The 18,974-nt window shown below is 48.8% G+C and overlaps 1 protein-coding gene across 1 annotated transcript in view; it reads right to left on the bottom strand.

Annotated features, from left to right (window-relative positions):
• Positions 1–14,202: 14,202 nt before the first annotated feature.
• The window catches only part of Polr2H (DNA-directed RNA polymerases I, II, and III subunit Rpb8), a gene marked incomplete in the record, with an annotated part of 87,254 nt that continues 82,482 nt past the window's right edge, over positions 14,203–18,974 (bottom strand). Inside the window, 1 exon segment of the mRNA XM_077626846.1 lies at positions 14,203–14,444. Within this exon segment, the coding sequence (XP_077482972.1) occupies positions 14,414–14,444 (31 nt within the window).

Below are 18,974 nucleotides of genomic sequence, written 5' to 3'. Positions count from 1 at the left end.
GGGGAAAAATTTTGAAAATTGGAAATATCGAAGGTAATGGTTCATTATTCTGATATGTAGCGAAATCTTTCTTTTAAAGAGTTTCTTTCCAGCGATCGCATCGAATAGTTGAGACTGCCATAGAAAATCAATAAGGAACGCTTCTGACGATAGCAAAAACGTGAATAGAAAAAAAAATACAAGACTGCCGTCGAGTGATCTGCGGGTATATTGATTGTTATAGTGAAGCCTCACATTATATGAAAAAATTGCGTTCATAAAGGGTTTCCCGCTCGAGAATGCTTTTGTCCAGTATTGCTGGGTATGCGACTACAGGCTGTGGACACAATTCTCTATCAGGAGCACAAAGTGTTCCCAGAAGGAGCACGAAGTTTCAGGCGAAGCGAGGTAATGTTCAGAAAGGGGGCATACGTGCACTTTAGTTAAGTTAGAGTTTTCTACCATCCGTGATTATTCAGCGCCACCACGAACATCGTGGGCGATGTCCAGTCGGGTATACCATACCACTCACTTGGATAGTAGCGGTTGAAACTCGCGTCGTTGAGGTCTCCCTCGACAGCTGCAACATGCCTAGGCTGGACTGGTTTTTCAAAGGTGACGCACACGCCAAAAAGGATTAACAGAATCCCTTCGATGAGACCCAGCACGAACGCCGTCTTGATGCGAGGCTCCATTGCGAATGGACAGCGGACATCGAGGACAGTGCGCGCGCGCGCGCGCGCGCGCTGGACCTTCTCCCGTAATTCGTTTTCTTAAATCGTCGGGAAACACTCGCGGAGCGCTCTGAATATTTCAGCTCACTACATACCGTGGCGAAGCTCGATTACGGATGTGGGCCCGTCGGAGGGTAATTTTAAGGCGGGCGCACACCGGCGGCGATTAGGGTGAACGAGAAAATGCAGTAACACACCATTAGTAGGAATCCCCCCCCACCACCGCTCCCTTTCACCGAGAACGGCGGCGCTACAGGGACACGCGCAGCTCGCCGTTAAGAAGAGCGCGTCGAAGCGTCCACTACACGTAACTGAGAGCACCAGACGCCCGTACTCTCAGCGACGATTACGATGAAAAAATATATACTCTCTATCAAGTAACTTTCTCTATATTTTTCTTTAATCTGCATTGCCGTGGTAGACATGCTTGGAAGTTACAGCATTGAAGGTACATCGCCAAGATGAAGGTGTGAATGTGTCAGGAGGATTCGTTGAGCCTTGCTTTATCTGCCGGCAATTGCTCCACCGCAGCGTCCCTTCGATATTAACAATGCCGCATCTACCCCGCTAAGCGCACAGTCTCTTATAATAGCACACAATCTCTCCCGCAGTCACCATCTATGCACGCAATCAATCCACACAGTCCACTCCAGAAGTCACCATCTATGCACATATTCAGTCACAGTAGAACATAGGCCAGTGTAGTGCCACACTCCATACACGCATTCACTCACAGTATAAAGTAGTCCACCCCGGAAGACACCATCTACGCACACATTCAATCACAGTAGGCCATAGTCCGTTCCTGCTGTGACCATTTAAAAACACCCACCTGTAGCATTCAACACCTCAACCTCAACCTCGATTCGTTGAGCTGCTGGTCATCACTCGTGTCGTGCGTATTTTCCTTTTTATTTCAAGGGTAGAGGTGAGCCTACAAGGTTGGTTTTTCACGGTAAAATAGAACAAAAAAGCCCGAACTTTTACCTTTGCAGCGCTGTGCTTCTACGCTCTCTTCCGTCTCAGTCGTCCGCGTTTTTTGCTGTTTTTTTTTTGCCGTCCTCGCATTAAGTGCCCTTTTTGTAGCTCTTTCTTCAAGGCGTCAGTCTAAGTTCCTGGTTGTGTACGCATACGTCGCATTTTCGATCTCCGCACGGTTTCGTATGATGCTAGTGAATTTCACTTGATCAGTGTCCTCGCTACTGCCCATCAGACTTTTTTTTATGTATGTCAATGCTAAAGTTACATCTCCGAAAAACGATATGCCATTGACAGCTTATTCCTCGGAGGTTTTGCAGTGTTCACGGAGTCGTCGTTGTAGTGTTGGTAGTAACAACCATAGTTGCAGTAACACTAGTAGCAGCAGCAGTACTTCAAGCAGTACGTCTGAGGTAACGAAAATCAGTGACGTTTAAGTTCAGCGATGACACGTTCCCTGACAGTTGTTGCGTCCATCTCGAAAAGCCATGCGGAGCCCTCCGCGCGCAAGCTCGTGTTCTGCGCGAAGGCGGATTGCTGCAGATTGCGACAGCTCGAAACACGAGGACGTGCCTTTCACCTGCATAGCCTTCTAATGGTCTTCATTAAATACTTAGCCAGCATTCTGCGACGTCTGTACCAAGGCAACAGTTGGCGGCGTAGGCCACTTAGTGCGCACCAGATGACAACCTACATTCACAGTGGCTTCTCCAGCAAATGACAGCCAGCACTACGCTACGCCTACGTGTGAGTTTGTTTACGTGTTTAACTATACGTTAGGTCCAGCTCGTGGAAAGACAGGCAAATCTGTCAAAATGTTGGTTTCAAAGCCTGGTACGGGCGTAACAACACCATGGACGCCTCGAAGCAATCCTATGCAGGGAAGAGACTTTTGGCGCGGTCTGCGCCGTGGCGTAACCCAAGCGCCAGTGAAACAACCTTCTAGGAGATTTTGTGGCACTATAGACTAACTTCGACCCACCACCTTCCAAGGAAGACTGAAGGCAGGAGGATTCTTAACAACTTAAAACAAATTGAATAAGACGCGGTAGGGGACATCAGCCCGCTAGCCAACGTTTCGAAAGATTGGCGAAACTTTGGCTTGCGGACTGAGGCTCCCCCTCGACATTCGTTCAATTCGCGCAAAATCCCAATTGTGGCGTCCATGCAGCTGTCGATTTAATATATCTCTCGATCACACACGGAGGCTCCTCAACGCATGCCTACAACAGTCTCGCTCAGAAATCGTAGACGTGACAGCAACTTTTTTTTTTTTAGTTTAAACAGCGACCGTGTGCTCTGCAAGGTTCCTGCCAGCGCGCCGCACAGCACCCGAACCGCGTGGTTCTGTCCTCTGTCAAAGATGTAGTAGGCCTGTCCTGTATACCTCCTGGGTAATACTCCTCGCTCGCCTCGCAGCTAATGGTCTCACACCTAAAGTAACAGCGATTTTCACTCAAAGGTCTCTCAAAACGTAACCTAAAAGGTAACACACACATTGGGAACAGGGCAGATGATTAGCGTGTGGCTGTAAAAAGAAAAGGGCGGAAAAATTTATTTCGAGAAAGGGGAATAGAACTGCTCATTTTTTTTTTAAAGGGCCAGTGATGACAACCTGAAGTCGATTTGTATCAATAGACTGCCGCATTCAAACTACGGAAACGCTACTTTCCCACGAAGAGGAACTTTTGAAGCTAGAAACTGAGAAAAAAAAAATTAAGTCAGCAGGTGACTCCACCTGCAACCAATTTTTCAAGCAAACTGCGTTCTGTCACCAGTTTCGTGAATGCGTATCCCAGAGGTTAAGCAGCACCGACATTAACTTCAAAGCGGAAATCACGGAGTCCTTCTCGGTGAATGCGTCACGAGTCTGGTGGCGGGAAAAGTTTTAAATCCAATTTTCTCAGCAATAAATGTATTTTGCTGCCTGACAAACATTCGACCCGCCGCGGTGGCTCAGTGTTTAGGGCGCTTGGCTACTGATCCAGAGTGCCCGGGTTCGAACCCGACCGCGGCAACCGTGTTTCGATGGAGGCGAAAACGCAACGGCGCCCGTGTGCTGTGCGATGTCAGTGCACGTTAAAGATCCCCAGGTGGTCGAAATTATTCCGGAGCCCTCCACTACGGCACCTATTTCTTCCTTTCTTCTTTCACTCTCTCCTTTTATCCCTCCCCTTACGGCGCGGTTCAGGTGTCGGCCGATATGCGAGACAGATATTGCGCCATTTCCTTTCCCCAAAAAACCAATTTGCAATTTTTTTCCTGACAATCATCAACATACCCAGTGACTCATAGAACTTAATATATCAAATTGGATGGATGCGTTCTCAGTACCCCTGTAAAAATTTAATTGAATATTTTAGTTACGTTTTATTCATTCTTAAAAAATTTCTATTTGCTTATACGTGGTGCTGCTTAATAGGAAATTTTTGTAGAACTGTATAGAACTATATAGAAATTGAAAAGGCAAATCTGGAAGAAATCGATAATGATAACTCAAGAGGCACCTAGATAAGGGTGTCTTAGAGCACGAAGCTACAAAAAGAGAATCGAGCCCAGGAGGTGATACATGTGCAGTGTGTGGTAAACGTGTAGAAACAATTGAACATCTCATACTAAAATCTGGTGGCATTCATCCGGATGTCGACGCAGGAGCACTCACCCTCCCTGAGTCTTTCGGGTTTAGAGATAACAACGGTCTTGTGAATGAATCTGCGGCAGAAGTTAGCAAGAAGGGTCATTCCACGCCAAAAGCCCCAGACGTTGCGCTCGATCATCTCCAATTTGTTCAACAATATTCATGAAAAAATTACGTCAACGTGCGTAACTAGAGCCTGAAATATTTTTACCGAAAACAATTTATTCGTGAGGGGAGTGCAGTCTGAACATTTAGAAAGGCTAGAAACCAGGAACTGCTCAATAATTAATAAAAAATTCAAATTTTGGAAAACCCTCCACAATTCTTCCAGTGGCATTTGCACAGATTCCGGCTTTCGATATAAATCGGAGCATGCAGCGCATTACGGCATAAAAGTTTTTCAAACATTGAAAAACAACATGAAAATCTACCATTTTGTCGTTTTTTTAAATAACAACTTCCTCTCAGAAACTCAGAAATAGTCGTCTTGCTTCTCTAGATGTCTGGTACCGATAACTAATGCTACAGGTGATGAAACTGCGCACATAGAAGTTAAAAAAATACGAAGTTGCAAAAAAGTGCGCTTTGAGCCATAAGTTATCTTTAATGTGACCCTGAGGTGGTACAAGTAAAAATACAATCAATAGCGGGTTACGTAAAAAATTATTGCTTTTTATTCCTGAAATTTTCATCGAAGTAATTTTTGTTTAAACCGAGAAAAGAATTTTTGAACCTGAGCTCTCGCGCAGCGAGTTGCGTTTGCTTTTAACGCCTCTTCACCGCCGAACACGGCAACTGGCATGGCACGACACTTATGGCCAGATAATTTCGTTTGCCGTCGTTCGCTGTCATGCATTTTTAGGGCTGGAGCTAAAGAAGATATCGCTCGACATTCGGCGGATGGTATGCAATAAACGATATCGTTTTCGCTTCCGAAATTCGAACAGACCCGCTTTGGTGCGGGGTTGCCAAGAGAAGAAAAACAAGGGTATTCAACGTGCTGTCTCGCATGGACCACGAGGAGGGCTGACCAGTCGGCATATCAGGCGCATAACAAGTGCTTTATTTATGTCTGAATAAGATCTCTGAGCGCATGCACGTGAAGGTGCGAAGTGCACGCCGCTCCGACGAGTAACGCGAGACGCTGTAGCGATGGACGCGGCCCGCTCGCGCATAGGTGTGTCTCTCACATGAAGGTGCTTCGCCAGCATAGTGGCTCGTCTACAGTTGTCGCTGGAGTATTAATGCAGAAATTGCACCGATTAAATCAAATACAACAAGCACATCACATCGGATGCAACCGGGCATGAGCCTCCGGCGACCAAAAGGTCAGGTACCACGTGGTTCTGCTGCGTCGCAGATTGCTTCAATACCGGATTGTTCTGGTAATCTCCAGATCAGCGGCTCACAAGCTCTTACGTTTGTGCTTACGTCTGTCATGGAGCTGACAACAACGACTGACTGCGACAGAACCACACCGAACAACTAGCTCACTTGGGCATGTGCCGCCACAGCAGCGTTAAGAAAATTTTTTCCCCACGAATACCTGTTCGAATACACGACGTTCCCATTCTTGCCTGCAGTACGAGCCCCGCCGCGGTGGCTCAGTGGTTAGGGCGCTCGACTACTGATCCGGAGTTCCCGGGTTCGAACCCGACCGCGGCGGCTGCGTTTTTATGGAGGAAAAACGCTAAGGCACCCGTGTGCTGTGCGATGTCAGTGCACGTTGAAGATCCTCAGGTGGTCGAAATTATTCCGGAGCCCTCCACTACGGCACCTCTCTTCCTTTCTTCTTTCACTCCCTCCTTTACCCTTTCCTTACGGAGCGGTTCAGGTGTCCAACGATATATGAGACAGATACTGCGCCATTTCCTTTCCCCCCCAAAACCAATTATTATTCTTATTATTTAAACAAAAATTACCTCGATAAAAATTTCATAAAAAAGGCAATAAACTATTATATGTAACCCGTTATTGTTTGTATTTTTACTTAGACCATATCAGGGTGAAATTAACGACCCTTTTTGGCTCAAGATGCACTTTTTTGCAAATTTAGTGTTTTTTTTTTTTACTTCGATGTACACACGAAAATTTTCGACTTGGAATTCCGCTAGTGCCACGAAACTATAATAATTGGTTTTAGGGGGAAAGGAAATGGCGCAGTATCTGTCTTATATATCGTTAGACACCTGAACCGCGCCGTAAGGGAAGGGTAAAGGAGGGAGTGAAAGGAGAAAGGAAGAGAGAGGTGCCGTAGTGGAGGGCTCCGGAATAATTTCGACCACCTGGGGATCTTTAACATGCACTGACATCGCACAGCACACTGGAGCCTTACCGTTTTTCCTCCATAAAAACGCAGCCGCCGCGGTCGGTTTCGAACCCGGGTACTCCGGATCAGTAGCCGAGCGCCCTAACCACTGAGTCACCGCGGCGGGTGTCCGATTTATATCGAAAGACGGAATCTGCGCAAATGCCACTGAAAAAAATTGTGGGTTTTTCTGAAAATTCAAACTTTTAAATAAATTATTGAGCAGTGCCTGGTTTCTAGTTTCTAAATGTTCAGACTGCGCTCTCCTCAAGAATATATTGTTTCCGGTAAAATATTTCAGACTTTGATTGCGCACATTTGGAAAAGTTTGCGTGAACTTTTTCGACCAAATTGGAGATGGTCGAGCGTAACGTCTGGGCGTTTGGCGTGGAATGACCCAATAGCGATTAGAAGACTTGTGGCTCAAAAGCAGAGAGGTGTCATAGGGTTAGAAGTACCGGATTAAAACTGCATTCAATGAAAATGGAGAGTTTATAGGCCGTTAACACTGTTGAAGAAAAAAAAAGCCAAAATTGGTGGCAAGTGCACGCCACCACACCGTTTCAAAGGGGACGCTCCTATCTTCCATCCAGCCATATACCAATCCATTTGTTTGCCCTTTAAGAAGAGAGCATTTCTTGACATTACTTCAAAACTTAAGACACTTCAGCTTTGCCCTAACCCATATATGACGAAACTTCAGAAATTTGAAAAAAAAAATATTTCGATATCAAACGTTTATTTCCCTTCACAGTTCAGAATAACTCTTTCATCGGCGAAAATTTTTTTCTCAATACGTTTGAGCCATCCTACAATTTTGGATACTTGGCAGTTCGCTACCTGTTACGCGCGGTGAAGCTTCAAACATTTGACATCGACTTTAAAATCACATTTTTCATCACGCGCGGTGGTTCCCTTATGACAATGCGTAAATTTTGTTGTTTTCCTTTTCAGAGTTACGATGTAGTCGATGGCGTCAATTTCAAAAATTGCGTCCAGAGAAGACCGGCGGATCTTTCTAAAAGCATACAACGCATGAATCTTAACGCACACAATCGAAACCTTGCGCAGAAAAATTTTAGACCCTCTTGAACCTACGCTAGTGGGCGCAAGATATTATGCATTAAACTTTTAGAGTTACTGCGCAAAAAGGCGGTGTCCTACATAAAGGACGCTAGACATGTATGGGTTAAGGGTATGAGGCGATTGCCCAAATGGGTCCCTTCAGCGTCCTGTTCGCGTATCACTTTGCAGACACGTATACTGGTCTTTATTTCACCATCACCTGACAACTAACCTTCGCCTAAGGGTGCAATGCGACAGCATCAGAGATCCCTCCCGCGCAAGTATCCTTGCCTGTCACCAAGGTTCTGCCTACATGGCCAAATATGCGGAACTGGCCATTCCCTAATTTCATTCATAGACCGCGGGAAGTGGTCATATACCCCTAACTCCTGGTGCACAGGTGCACCGGTTAAGCGCTGCGCCACTGCCCCGGCAGGAGGCTGTTCCAAACAGAGCCACCGGTGAAGCTTGTGATACCCAGAATTGGTAGAACTAGTCCTATACCGGCATAGCGCATTAATCAGCGAAAGTTGTTATAGCTTCTCTCTCACACCACCCTGTCATTTCTGTTCTGAACATGGAAAAGGAAATTTCATTTTCTCCACTTTGCCAACTGACAACCGTGGCAGGTGGCAACTGAATTTAATTAAATTCGATTAAGTCTAATCAATTTAATTGAGTAAGTAAATAAGGTCTTACGCCTGGCGCTGTTGATTCCACGCTAGAAGGCAGCTAAATCAAAGCTAAATCAAAGCTACAACAGCTTTCGCTGTAAAAAATTTGACACGACGATCGCGAAACGTGACGTTCGAAAGCTGCGATAGCAGTTGGATTTACGCTCGATGGTTACTTTTAAACTTTTGCTCTAAGCTAAGGCTTCCTATACAGGGCTGTAGTGGGTGTGTGTGCCGTCCCTTAGCTAGGCAGCGGTACTTCTGGAGGACAAGCGGGCTTTCCTACTGCATATTTGATTTCGATTTCGCGTAGGTTTTGAAGCGAAAAGCTTCACTACGCTAGTCAACACCGCGCTTCGCGCGAGCCGGCGTATGTCGGAGCACGAGTGACGTCACGCACGGCGCAGGTGGCCGCCTCCTGACCTTTCGCCGCTGCCGCGCGTGGCGTCACGCGCGGCGCAGGTGGCCACTGCCGCGCGCTATGCGTCATCGTTTGACGTTCGCCGCAAGCCCGTTTATCGCGGAGGCCGACTATATAACCGCTTGCCAGAGAATAGGCGTGCGCATTCAACATGGAAGGAAAAAGGAGTGATACTACCGATACAGAAGTGCTACTACGGGAGTTGGCTGAAAAGGAGCGAATAAATGAAAGGCTGAAAGCTCAACGAGCGTCCGAGACACTCGAATCGCGTCTCGCTAAACGACGCAGCAAAGTTAAACCGTAAGCATATCCATAGGCTAAATCATAAAGCATAATCATAAGTTAAACCGCAAGCATAACCATAGGCTAAATCATAAAGCATAACCATAAGCATCACCGAACCTTTTCGCTTCGAGATATCTAGGCTTAACCTTAGCTAAGCCGCAGCCAATTTTTCCTTCGGCTGCTGCGTGGGCTTCTATGGGTGGAGATAGGTGGCGCTTCTGGAGGGTAGGCTTATGTGGATGGGTTGTGGATGACCCTTTTAAAGGATTAAGGTGGTAGGCTGCGGCTGCATGGGCAACCCCCTAAATAGGGTGGTGCGGTGGCTGGTGCTTTTGGAAGGTGAAGGCTTCACGCAGACGACGCCGGCACGTTCGCCAAGAGCCACTGGTAATGCTATTGCAGTAAAAACTTACCCAGACTGCTGGCTCCTGCCATCACAGAGTGGACAGATGTTCTTGGTATCCACCCGCTACTAACCCTTGTGGGCTGTGGCTTCGAAGGAATTGAATCATACACCGAAAGCAGTTCTCGAAGTCAGACAAGGTGACAATAACACGACGGCGTCGCCTAACGCACTTACCTGCAACTAAACCAGACGAGTAACCGCAGAGAGAAACTCCTGCCACCCTTTCTTACCCTCTTTATCGCGTCGGCCAGCAGCGTTCATTTTGTATTCCGCTTCCTCATTGTCCTTTCTTGAGCATCACCCACGTCAGTCATTTATCATGTAAAGTAGGAAAGTTCCAGACATTCGAAATTTGAAGTCAAGGCTACGACATATCTGGCCGAGGGACACACTGGATAAAAAGGCACGGACACCGACCGACCAGCTAACGATGAAGTTTCGGCTCCAAGCAACAAGGCCCCGGGGACAAGACCCACGTGCTAGCAGCCGAAACGATATCTTTAACTGCTCGGCGTCCGTGTTTTTTTTAACACTCAGGGATAACTATCTTATAATTGCGCAGGAACCTGTCCGGCGCGATAACGTTCAGTCTCATCGCTAGCCGTCACCATTTGCCAGACTCGGTTGCTTCCATTTTGCCAACCCCCAGAGCAGGCACCATTCGAAATTCAAGCACTGTTTCGTCACTACAGTGCCGCCTCTTTCCACGTGACATGCGTCGCTATGCTGCGATGCATCCATGTCAGTTAAAACTATTTTCGTCGTTATTTCAGAATAATACTGCACTGCTGCGCGCGACTGAGATACCTGGCCTTTCCACGCATTCTATTTCTATGACAATTTCAGATGAACTCACACTACGACTCCTACAGGTTAAGCGGCCTGACTCTCAACAAATCGTTCGTAAAGAACTTAAAGGGACCCTGAAATGATTTCGATGGTCATATTCTAGCGGAACATATCTGTAGAGGGGGGTATTCGAGTCAGATTTTAAAAGCTCTGCGTGGACTCTATAATTTAGAAATAATTATTAAAAATCGCTGCTCCCAATACATCGCAACCGATCAGGGCAACACCTCACCGAGCGTCCCCTGCACCCATGACGTCAGTGGGCAGTCTGGACAAGCTACTGCGAGCAGCGATTTTCAAGAGTTATTTCTCGCACAGCTTTCAAATTTGGCTCGAATTATACCCACAAAGACCACCTCTACAGATCTGCTGCACCAGAATACGGCCATCGAAGTCATTTCATGGTGCATTTAAAAAAGTTCGTGTTCCTAAATTACGAACGTTGATATCCGCACATAAGGAATAGAACGCGCGCTCTTCATCGCTGCAACGAAAGGGTTGCCGATCCGAGACGGGAGACAGATTGCCGCCACCGGGCTGTAACTGATGACGAGTAGAAGCGTGCGACGCCTCTCCGCTGCAACCGCGACGAGGTCAGGACGAGCGACAATTCCGGCTGCTGCCACAATGGGGCCGGCAGAGCGGAAGGGGAACAGCATAAGCAAACCGTGTGCCGCGCGGCCCTGATTTGTTCTTCGTCGTCCCGCTTTTCCTCAGGGCTCCGCCATGCAGAAAACGTTACAAATTACCGGCCGCCCCATTTATCACGAGGAAAGAAGGCCTGCGTATGGGGAAGACGACGGTGCACGGGGAAACCCGGAAGAAGAGTGGCAGCGGCGGGCTTTCCCGAAATAGCAGAACGGCTCTCGACCCACTAAGTGCGGGGGTGGTCGATAGATTAGTACCCAGGGCTGACACGATGCGGCGCTGGCGACGCCTCCTACGCGTGTTGCGAAAGGGCACGTGGCGACCCTTTTAACGAGGAATACACGAGGATGGCGCAACTTGCAGAAGGAGAGCAGAAGCGGCGGGAATTAACAGCTGGGAATAGAGCTGGGCTGACTTCTATGGAGTCGATCTGAGAGACTGGAGAAAAACGGAAAGGGGTCTACCAGGCTTTTTTTTTTTTTTATCGGAGCGAAGCGATGCTAAGGCGCCCGTGTGCTGTGCGATGTCAGTGCACGTTAAAGATCCCCAGGTGGTCGAAATTAATCCGGAGCCCTCCACTACGGCACCTATTTCTTCCTTCACTCCCTCCCTTATCCCTTCCCTTACGGCGCGGTTCAGGTGTCCAACGATATATGAGACAGATACTGCGCCATTTCCTCCCCCCCCCCACCAAAAAAAAAAACCAATTATTAAGCGATGCACCTTGTGGGCAAATGTTTTCAATTGCACCTTAACAACGTCGCAGACCTCAGTTGAAGTGAATAAAGCCTCTATTCCAGCTGTCGCTGTGAAACATAAAATACTTAGCGACTTTTCGCTGTCATCTGAAGAGTCCACGACAGCAACAGCTGAGCGGCCTTCACCCCAAAGGGCGCTAACTCCGATCGCCTTTGAAAGCCCAGTGCAATTGGCCAGATGGTAGTCTCGCGACGTAGTGACGTAATCGAGAAAGCGCTGATCGGCTGGGGGAACGTCACGTAATCAAGGTAACCTTATTAGGAACAGTGAAGCGCTCGCAAATGCGAAGGACCAGAAGCGATTCAGCGGCACTCGCAGAAATGAGTCTACGAGTCAACTGCATCGACAGAACGGCCGACATGATGTGTCAGGATATTGCAGACTATAATTTTAATCAAAAGGTTTGCATACGTAATAGCATGCGCTACGGCACCCTGCCGCGCGTCTTGACGACAGCTTTAGACAAGCGAGGGGAAGCGCCTAGTCTGAGCAGCTTAACAGGCTGCGCCAACTGACAATAAGTCAAAATACTTCGGCGCTGGCCCGTGAAAACTTTTCTTTAAATACTGATGACAATATTGAGTTCATTACCAGTATTTCTTTTTTATTTCAACGCGGAAAACTGTTAGGAGAGAAAAGCTGGAGAACTGCTCCAGCAGGTGTTGTTGCTATGATGAAAACGTGTGTATTAGCTAGGCTTGACCACCTAGAAATTGCCAGCTTGTGTGGTTGGATGAGAATGAGCGAACTGAAAGAGAACGCCACCATTTTAAAGTGAGCTACCCAATTGGACCGCAGCGGCAACGCTGCATTAACCTGCGTATTTTGTGCGAATCGGGCAAGGTCACTTCCACGCCGCTAACGCAACCCGTACGCACGGAACACGTGGTCAGATAAATGGCATGCTCTGTATTCGTTACCCATGACCACAATAAGCACGCAATTACGACTAAACGTGCCCAATACCGCTGGCACTGAGGGTATACGGGTCGTGTTCCCCGAACTTCGCTATCCTGTGCACCGGACCATCTTGACCCGACCCGCTGACAGAGTTGGTCCTCGGACGGTCGCAGCAGTGATTTTTTTTAAATTTTTTAAATTCGTTTTTGGTGGAAAGGAAATGGCGCAGTATCTGTCTCATATATCGTTGGACACCTGAACCGCGCCGTAAGGGAAGGGATAAAGGACGGAGTGAAAGAAGAGAGAAATAGGTGCCGTAGTGGAGGGCTCCGGAATAATTTCGACCACCTGGGGATCTTTAACGTGCACTGACATCGCACAGCACACGGGCGCCTTAGCGTTTTTCCTCCATAAAAACGCAGCCGCCGCGGTCGGGTTCGAACTCGGGAACTCCGGATCAGTAGCCGAACGCCTAACCACTGAGCCACCGCGGCGGTTCCAACCAGTTATTCACGGTCGTTATAACCCCCTCCCCCTTTTATCTCCACTTAAAACTTCAACATTATCCTCACAAAATTTCCAATCTTATCCTCCCGTCTGACGTTACACCCTGCTACATTTGCCTTCTTTTGAAATTCACTTCGTTACTCCAAAAGGGCATCGGTAATCTTGTTTTACCATTACATTCCCTGCCCATATCAGCTTCCTCTTAATATCAGCGATGAAATCACTCTTTGTTCAGCAACTCACTCTGCTCTCTTCCCGTCCCTCACAGCGAGCGGTTTATTTCCCTTGCTTCTTTGCTTCCGGTCTCATAGGACACACATGCACGCATGCAACACGAAATTACGTGCTCCTGGCAACGTCCCGGTCCCTCCTAGTACTCACCTGCTTAACGGCGGATAGCGTTGTCCTCCTCAAAACAGCAAACATAGCTTCGTCGTTGGATGTCGCTTGCTGCTCCCAGCTTACCTTTGCATTTGCTAGGCACCAGAAAGGCCAACGTCTTTTGCCTTACACGGTCATGCATAACATGAAAGCAAGCGGGGCCTACTATTCAGAGCTAATTATAAATAAATAGATGCGCACGCAGAGACGGTTAAGCGCTTGTCTTGAAAGCCTGAGCAACGTGTTCTGGACGCGTTCCGGACTGCAGACGAAGCCGTAATAAGTTGATAGTTGAGAGTCAGCGCTGTGTGTGTGTCCTGTGTGTCCCTTCTCCGTCCGCGTCTTCTGCGCTGTTTAAAAGGAGTACGTAATAAGTCGTTCGAAACGGGCTGAATGCGAACATGTGCAGCTACACTTAGAGTTTGTTCTCTTGAGCATCGGTCCGGATACTTAACATTCTACAGGTGCTCAGCGTTATCTGTACATCCCGGGTCTGCACCATATTTCGCTGCCTTGCTATGCGCAGCGGCTTTATCACCTGCTCTTACGGTCCGTAGCAAGCGACTGGGGCGTTGCAGACAAGCTTTCTGCGGTCTGTACATGTGTCGTCGTGGAATCGAACCACAAGAAGGAATTAGCAAACAAGAACAAAAAAAAAGGTGAACATCAGTTCCAGTACCAAAATGATGTGTGGCTTTAATTACTGACAAAATCAGCCATGGGAAATATTTGCGTGACTTGATGAGAACGGATGACGAGGCAGTGTGCAACAGGAGAGGCCTCCCTTGGCAGCCCTCAGAAGGCGATCTTCTTCATGAGCAGGTATACGTGGTTATCCACCTCGAAGCCGTGCAGGTTGTTGGGGTCGCCCTGCAGCCGCATCAGCAGGCCCCGAAGGACACGTAGGCAGCACTGCGGAGAGACAACAACAACGGGGACAGGATGTGATTAATTGTGCAGGCGGAGAAGCGGCAGCATCTTTGCCGTGATCGATCACACCGGCGCCAGGCGACCGGACATCAATTTTATATATGCTGCAGCCGGGAGAAGCAGACTAAGATGCCACGTAGTAAGGAAAGGCAAAAACGCGCTCTCGAATAAGATGGTCATTTGCGATTAAACTGTACAGTGTTGATTAGATCAACCGTCCTTGCCGTAAATCATCAACAAAGGATATACACGCCCGGTAACAAGCGAAGGCTCGTTTATCTTCACGTAGCAAACTCTCCGCACCGCAGACATTTGTTCAGATTTGTACAGATTTGTTCAGAACAGATTTGTAACCTACAAAAACGCGACAGGAAGAGCTGAAAAACACAGCCACGCCAGTGTATCGAAGTAGCGGAAGGCTAATCCGTAACAGATATCAACGGAGACTGGGGTAACACCCATGACAGAAACCAGCACGCATCAACGTGGAACTGATAGTTGCGCTAAACCAATAACTTTTTTTCCTAGGTGCTCATACCAACACACGCCAAGAGGACATATTAAAACGATGAGCGAGAAAATAAACAAGGGCTTTGTTCATTACCCACGCGTGACTGCCTTAGAAGTAAAATCATATTCGTGCAGAGGGCACTGGCTAGCTATAGTTTCATGAACGCTAGAAATTTTGACGGCTGTCCGCACAATACATATCGCCCATACCAACGTCTCGGCAGGAAAGCGACTCGGCAACGGTAACTATCTATGGACCAGAGTGAAACAGGGGAAGTGCCAAACAGTTACTATATCATAATTATCATTAAAAAAACCACGCCTCTCCCAGTAGCACGGGGCTCAGAGACGACAAGGCTGTCACCGGGGGGTACTCACGTCGAAGACGCCACGAGACGAGCTTCTCCGTAGCGGGACGATGGGAGCGGCACGCCGTATCGGCAATACAGCTAGTGGTTGTAGTACGCAGCACACAACCAGCTAACCACACTGCCAGACGGAGAGCCCTCGGAGTCGCACCGAAGAGGAGGAAGAGTACAATAATAATAAAACCTGGAATAGAAGAGGCTTACTTACCCTCTGCCGGGTGCTGCATTTCTTTTTTGCGTGTCTTTCTATGCATCGTGAAACGGTTACGAGATCTTGGTTGAGAAAAACTTGCACCAAAGACCATCAAACTGTTGTGAGCATCGCACATATTTTTTTTTTTTGCTTTCTTCCCACGCGGCAGCCCCCGAACATTCCAAAGACCTGAGGTAGAATTAGTGCTATAGCTACTCCTGGGGACCCATGAATAAACTGCAGTATTATTCCAGAGCTTGTTAATGCGCATATATTTTCAAAACTGCAAACAGGGTCGAAGGATACGACGAACAAAGCAACACTTCAGACAAAAAAAAAGAGAGAGAGAGAGAGAGAGAGAGAGAGAGAGAGAGAGAGAGAGAGAGAGAGAGAGAGAGAGATGTGGGTGTTTGAAGTGCTCCCCTGTCCCCTGTCGCCTTCACGCTGTTGATAATTTTGGAAACGCTTTACTATTCCGCTTGTTTGCATTCTTACTTTCGCGTCTACCTTCATCGAACAAAAGACGAAAAAGACCGCTTCTTTTAGGCATTAAAACGACTAAACTTGTTTCCGCAAGGTAATAAAACAGACAAGCTAATTTCTGGAAGAGCGAGTTGCCGCGCTATTTGGTACATTTGTACGGTGGTGGAACGGCGCAAGGGACGATGGACAGGAAGAAGCAAAGAAAGACACACACGGGCGCTATCAGTGTCACTTACCATACTGACGCGAAACTAGGCCCAACCTCTCCCCAATCCCGCTTCTCTATCGAAGACCACTGACGCCACATTTGACGCCACTACCTGGTAACTGGCCTTCCCGTTGCAATTTTCGCCAACGCTTGCAAATCAAATTTCACTACGTCAAACTAAATAAACTAGGCGCCACTACAGGCGACCGGCTCTGCGACAAACGCCGACCTTTGTAAGCCGGAGCAGCAGCCGCAGAAAACAATCCTTTAGAAGGCTTGCAAGCAAACGCCATAAGCCAATCGGCGAGCAGTGTGTTGCGTAATATGCGGAAGCCCTGCGCGGAAGTACGCTACCGGATCCGCTCATCATCCGACCGGCAACGCAACGAGGAAACGACCGCCCTGGAAGAAAGCCGTACAAGATAGAAGGCAAAGCCATTCACGAATGCGAATCGCGCACCTGCACTACGGAGTGGGGACCATGACATACAAAAGGAGGGGAACAGCGATAGAGATAATAATAATAATAATTGGTTTTGGGGGAAAGGAAATGACGCAGTATCTGTCTCATATATCGTTGGACACCCGAACCGCGCCGTAAGGGAATGGATAAGGGAGGGAGTGAAATAAGAAACGAAGGAGGTGCCGTAGTGGAGGGCTCCGGAATAATTTCGACCACCTGGGGATCTTTAACGTGCAGTGACATCGCACAGCACACGGGCGCCTTTAGCGTTTTTCCCCCATAAAAACGCAGCAAATGGAAGAATGGCGCAGTGCGTCGCGGCGGCCGCCCTTTTCTGCGCGCGTTCTGTGTCCCTCTAGCGGCGGCAGCAGAAACAGGACGAGACGTATACGCGTCGAAGCAATGTAAAAACGAGCGCTGTTTTAGCAAGCGCTCTATACGGTTAGTGTCAAGTATGGGCGAACACTATGCTTCTTATGTTATTTTTTCCCGAGCTGGCTTTCTCCCGAGGCCAAGCCTAAATATTTTCATGGTAAAAATTGATATTCTCGCTATTTCCGGCTATACGAGTATGATTAACGTCTGTCCGGCAGCAAAAGGCGCTTTACTTTTATGGCCGAGAAAATTAAATCCTAAATTTTTCCCCAACGCGCGACGTCCACACCGAGATGGAATGGTTGCCGCCCTTTTGAAGTGGACGGTACTGTAGCGCAGCCTCTAGAATCAGTCACAAAAATTCGGTGTATATGCACGCAGTTCACCGACGAAAACAGCCGGTGGTGTCGAGACCATGCATTTCGATCTGCGCTCTTTTGTAGTTTTAAAGACTATTTTCGGTGATAACGATATCTGCCATTAGAACGCCGTAGTCTATTACCTTATACAGGTCGACTTCAATTCATCCACAGTGTTTCTCAAATGCCTTCTCAACTCCTAAGCAAAAAAAAAAAATTGGTCCTCGGCAACGCAGGGAAGGGCGTTACTGTTCTGCGCATGAGCACGGGCGCCCTGATATGCCCATAATCGAATAGGGTCCCCCTATTCTAAAGCTCTCTACTATTACATTGCTTGCATCTCCATATGTACCCTTGTTAGCCCGTTTACCGTATACGAATGAGCCGAAAACTAACGATGGAACGGTGCTCGTGTCTCGCCGCGATGGTGGCGCCACGACCGCCCGCCGCGCCGTCGGAGCGCCTTGTGTCGCTGGACGCTCTCCTTTCGCTCAATCAACGGAACGAACGAAGAGCCGATAATGCCCGCTCACACACACTGGCGCCAAGTGGCAGAGGAAATGAGTCCCGCGGGCGCGCGGCCAACGCCAATGAACGAGCCGAACGGCAGCGCACACGCGGAGGTGCGCGCAATTCGGCTCGAGCCGCAACCAGCAACGGCCGCAAGCTTAGGAGGCGCCGGCTCCGAGACGAAGCCAGTCGAGGCATCGTTATCCGCTGCTCTCTCTCCCCCGATCCTGGGAGAGCGTGCGTGCCTGCGAGCGTAACAGAAAAACAACACCAATAATAGGCGATGCGGAGAGAAAAAGAGAACGACAGAAGAAGGCGGAAGGAAGAAAAAGGCGCCTGGGACCCGGGACAGATCGCAGGCACCTGTGCCCACAGGCCAGCTGCGCGCCGCATTTCACGGTCACCTCTCCTCCGTTTCTCGCGCAGCCTTATCCCCCCCCCCCCCCCCCCTGCGCGCCATTCAATCGGTGGCGGCCGCGCAGGAACGTGCCCGTTAAGGAAAAGAAGAAAGAAAAACGCCTCACCCCTTTCTCTCCCAGCGAGAGCGAACTGCCTCGCTGAGCAGGCACGCCAACCAACCAAGTCGGCCGCCCGCTGCGGAGAAAGCCCCGCTGCCGAGCGCGCCCAGAGTCGCGAGGAAAAACACGGAGCCCACGCACACACTCGTACGCAACGCCGGGCACACACGCGCAGGAGCCAGAGAGAGAGGCCTTGAAAACAAGCGGCGGAATGCGCGCGCTAGGCGATCGAGGCGCGCGTTCGGAACGCACGGAAGGTGCGCCGAATAATCGAAGCACCGCAGGCGGCGTTCTGGAAGGAAGCAGCGCTACGTGCGACGAAGTGTTGTTACGCGGCGGGGAGCTGTGGGCCCCCCGACAGCAGCCACCGCGCGAAAAGCGAGCGACCCTGACTACGCATGCGCGCGATACGAGCGCCACATCTATAGAGCCCGGAAACAGTAGGGGAAATGGCAGTGGTGTGCTACCTGGTAGTGGTGTGGGGAACCGGAATGCCCACCGTTATCGGCGCTCTCCCAAGGGGTT

This window comes from Amblyomma americanum, chromosome 6 (genome assembly GCF_052857255.1).
Source record: "Amblyomma americanum isolate KBUSLIRL-KWMA chromosome 6, ASM5285725v1, whole genome shotgun sequence".
NCBI classification, from domain to species: Eukaryota; Metazoa; Arthropoda; class Arachnida; order Ixodida; family Ixodidae; genus Amblyomma; species Amblyomma americanum.
This window is presented reverse-complemented; position numbering and strand designations above follow the sequence as displayed.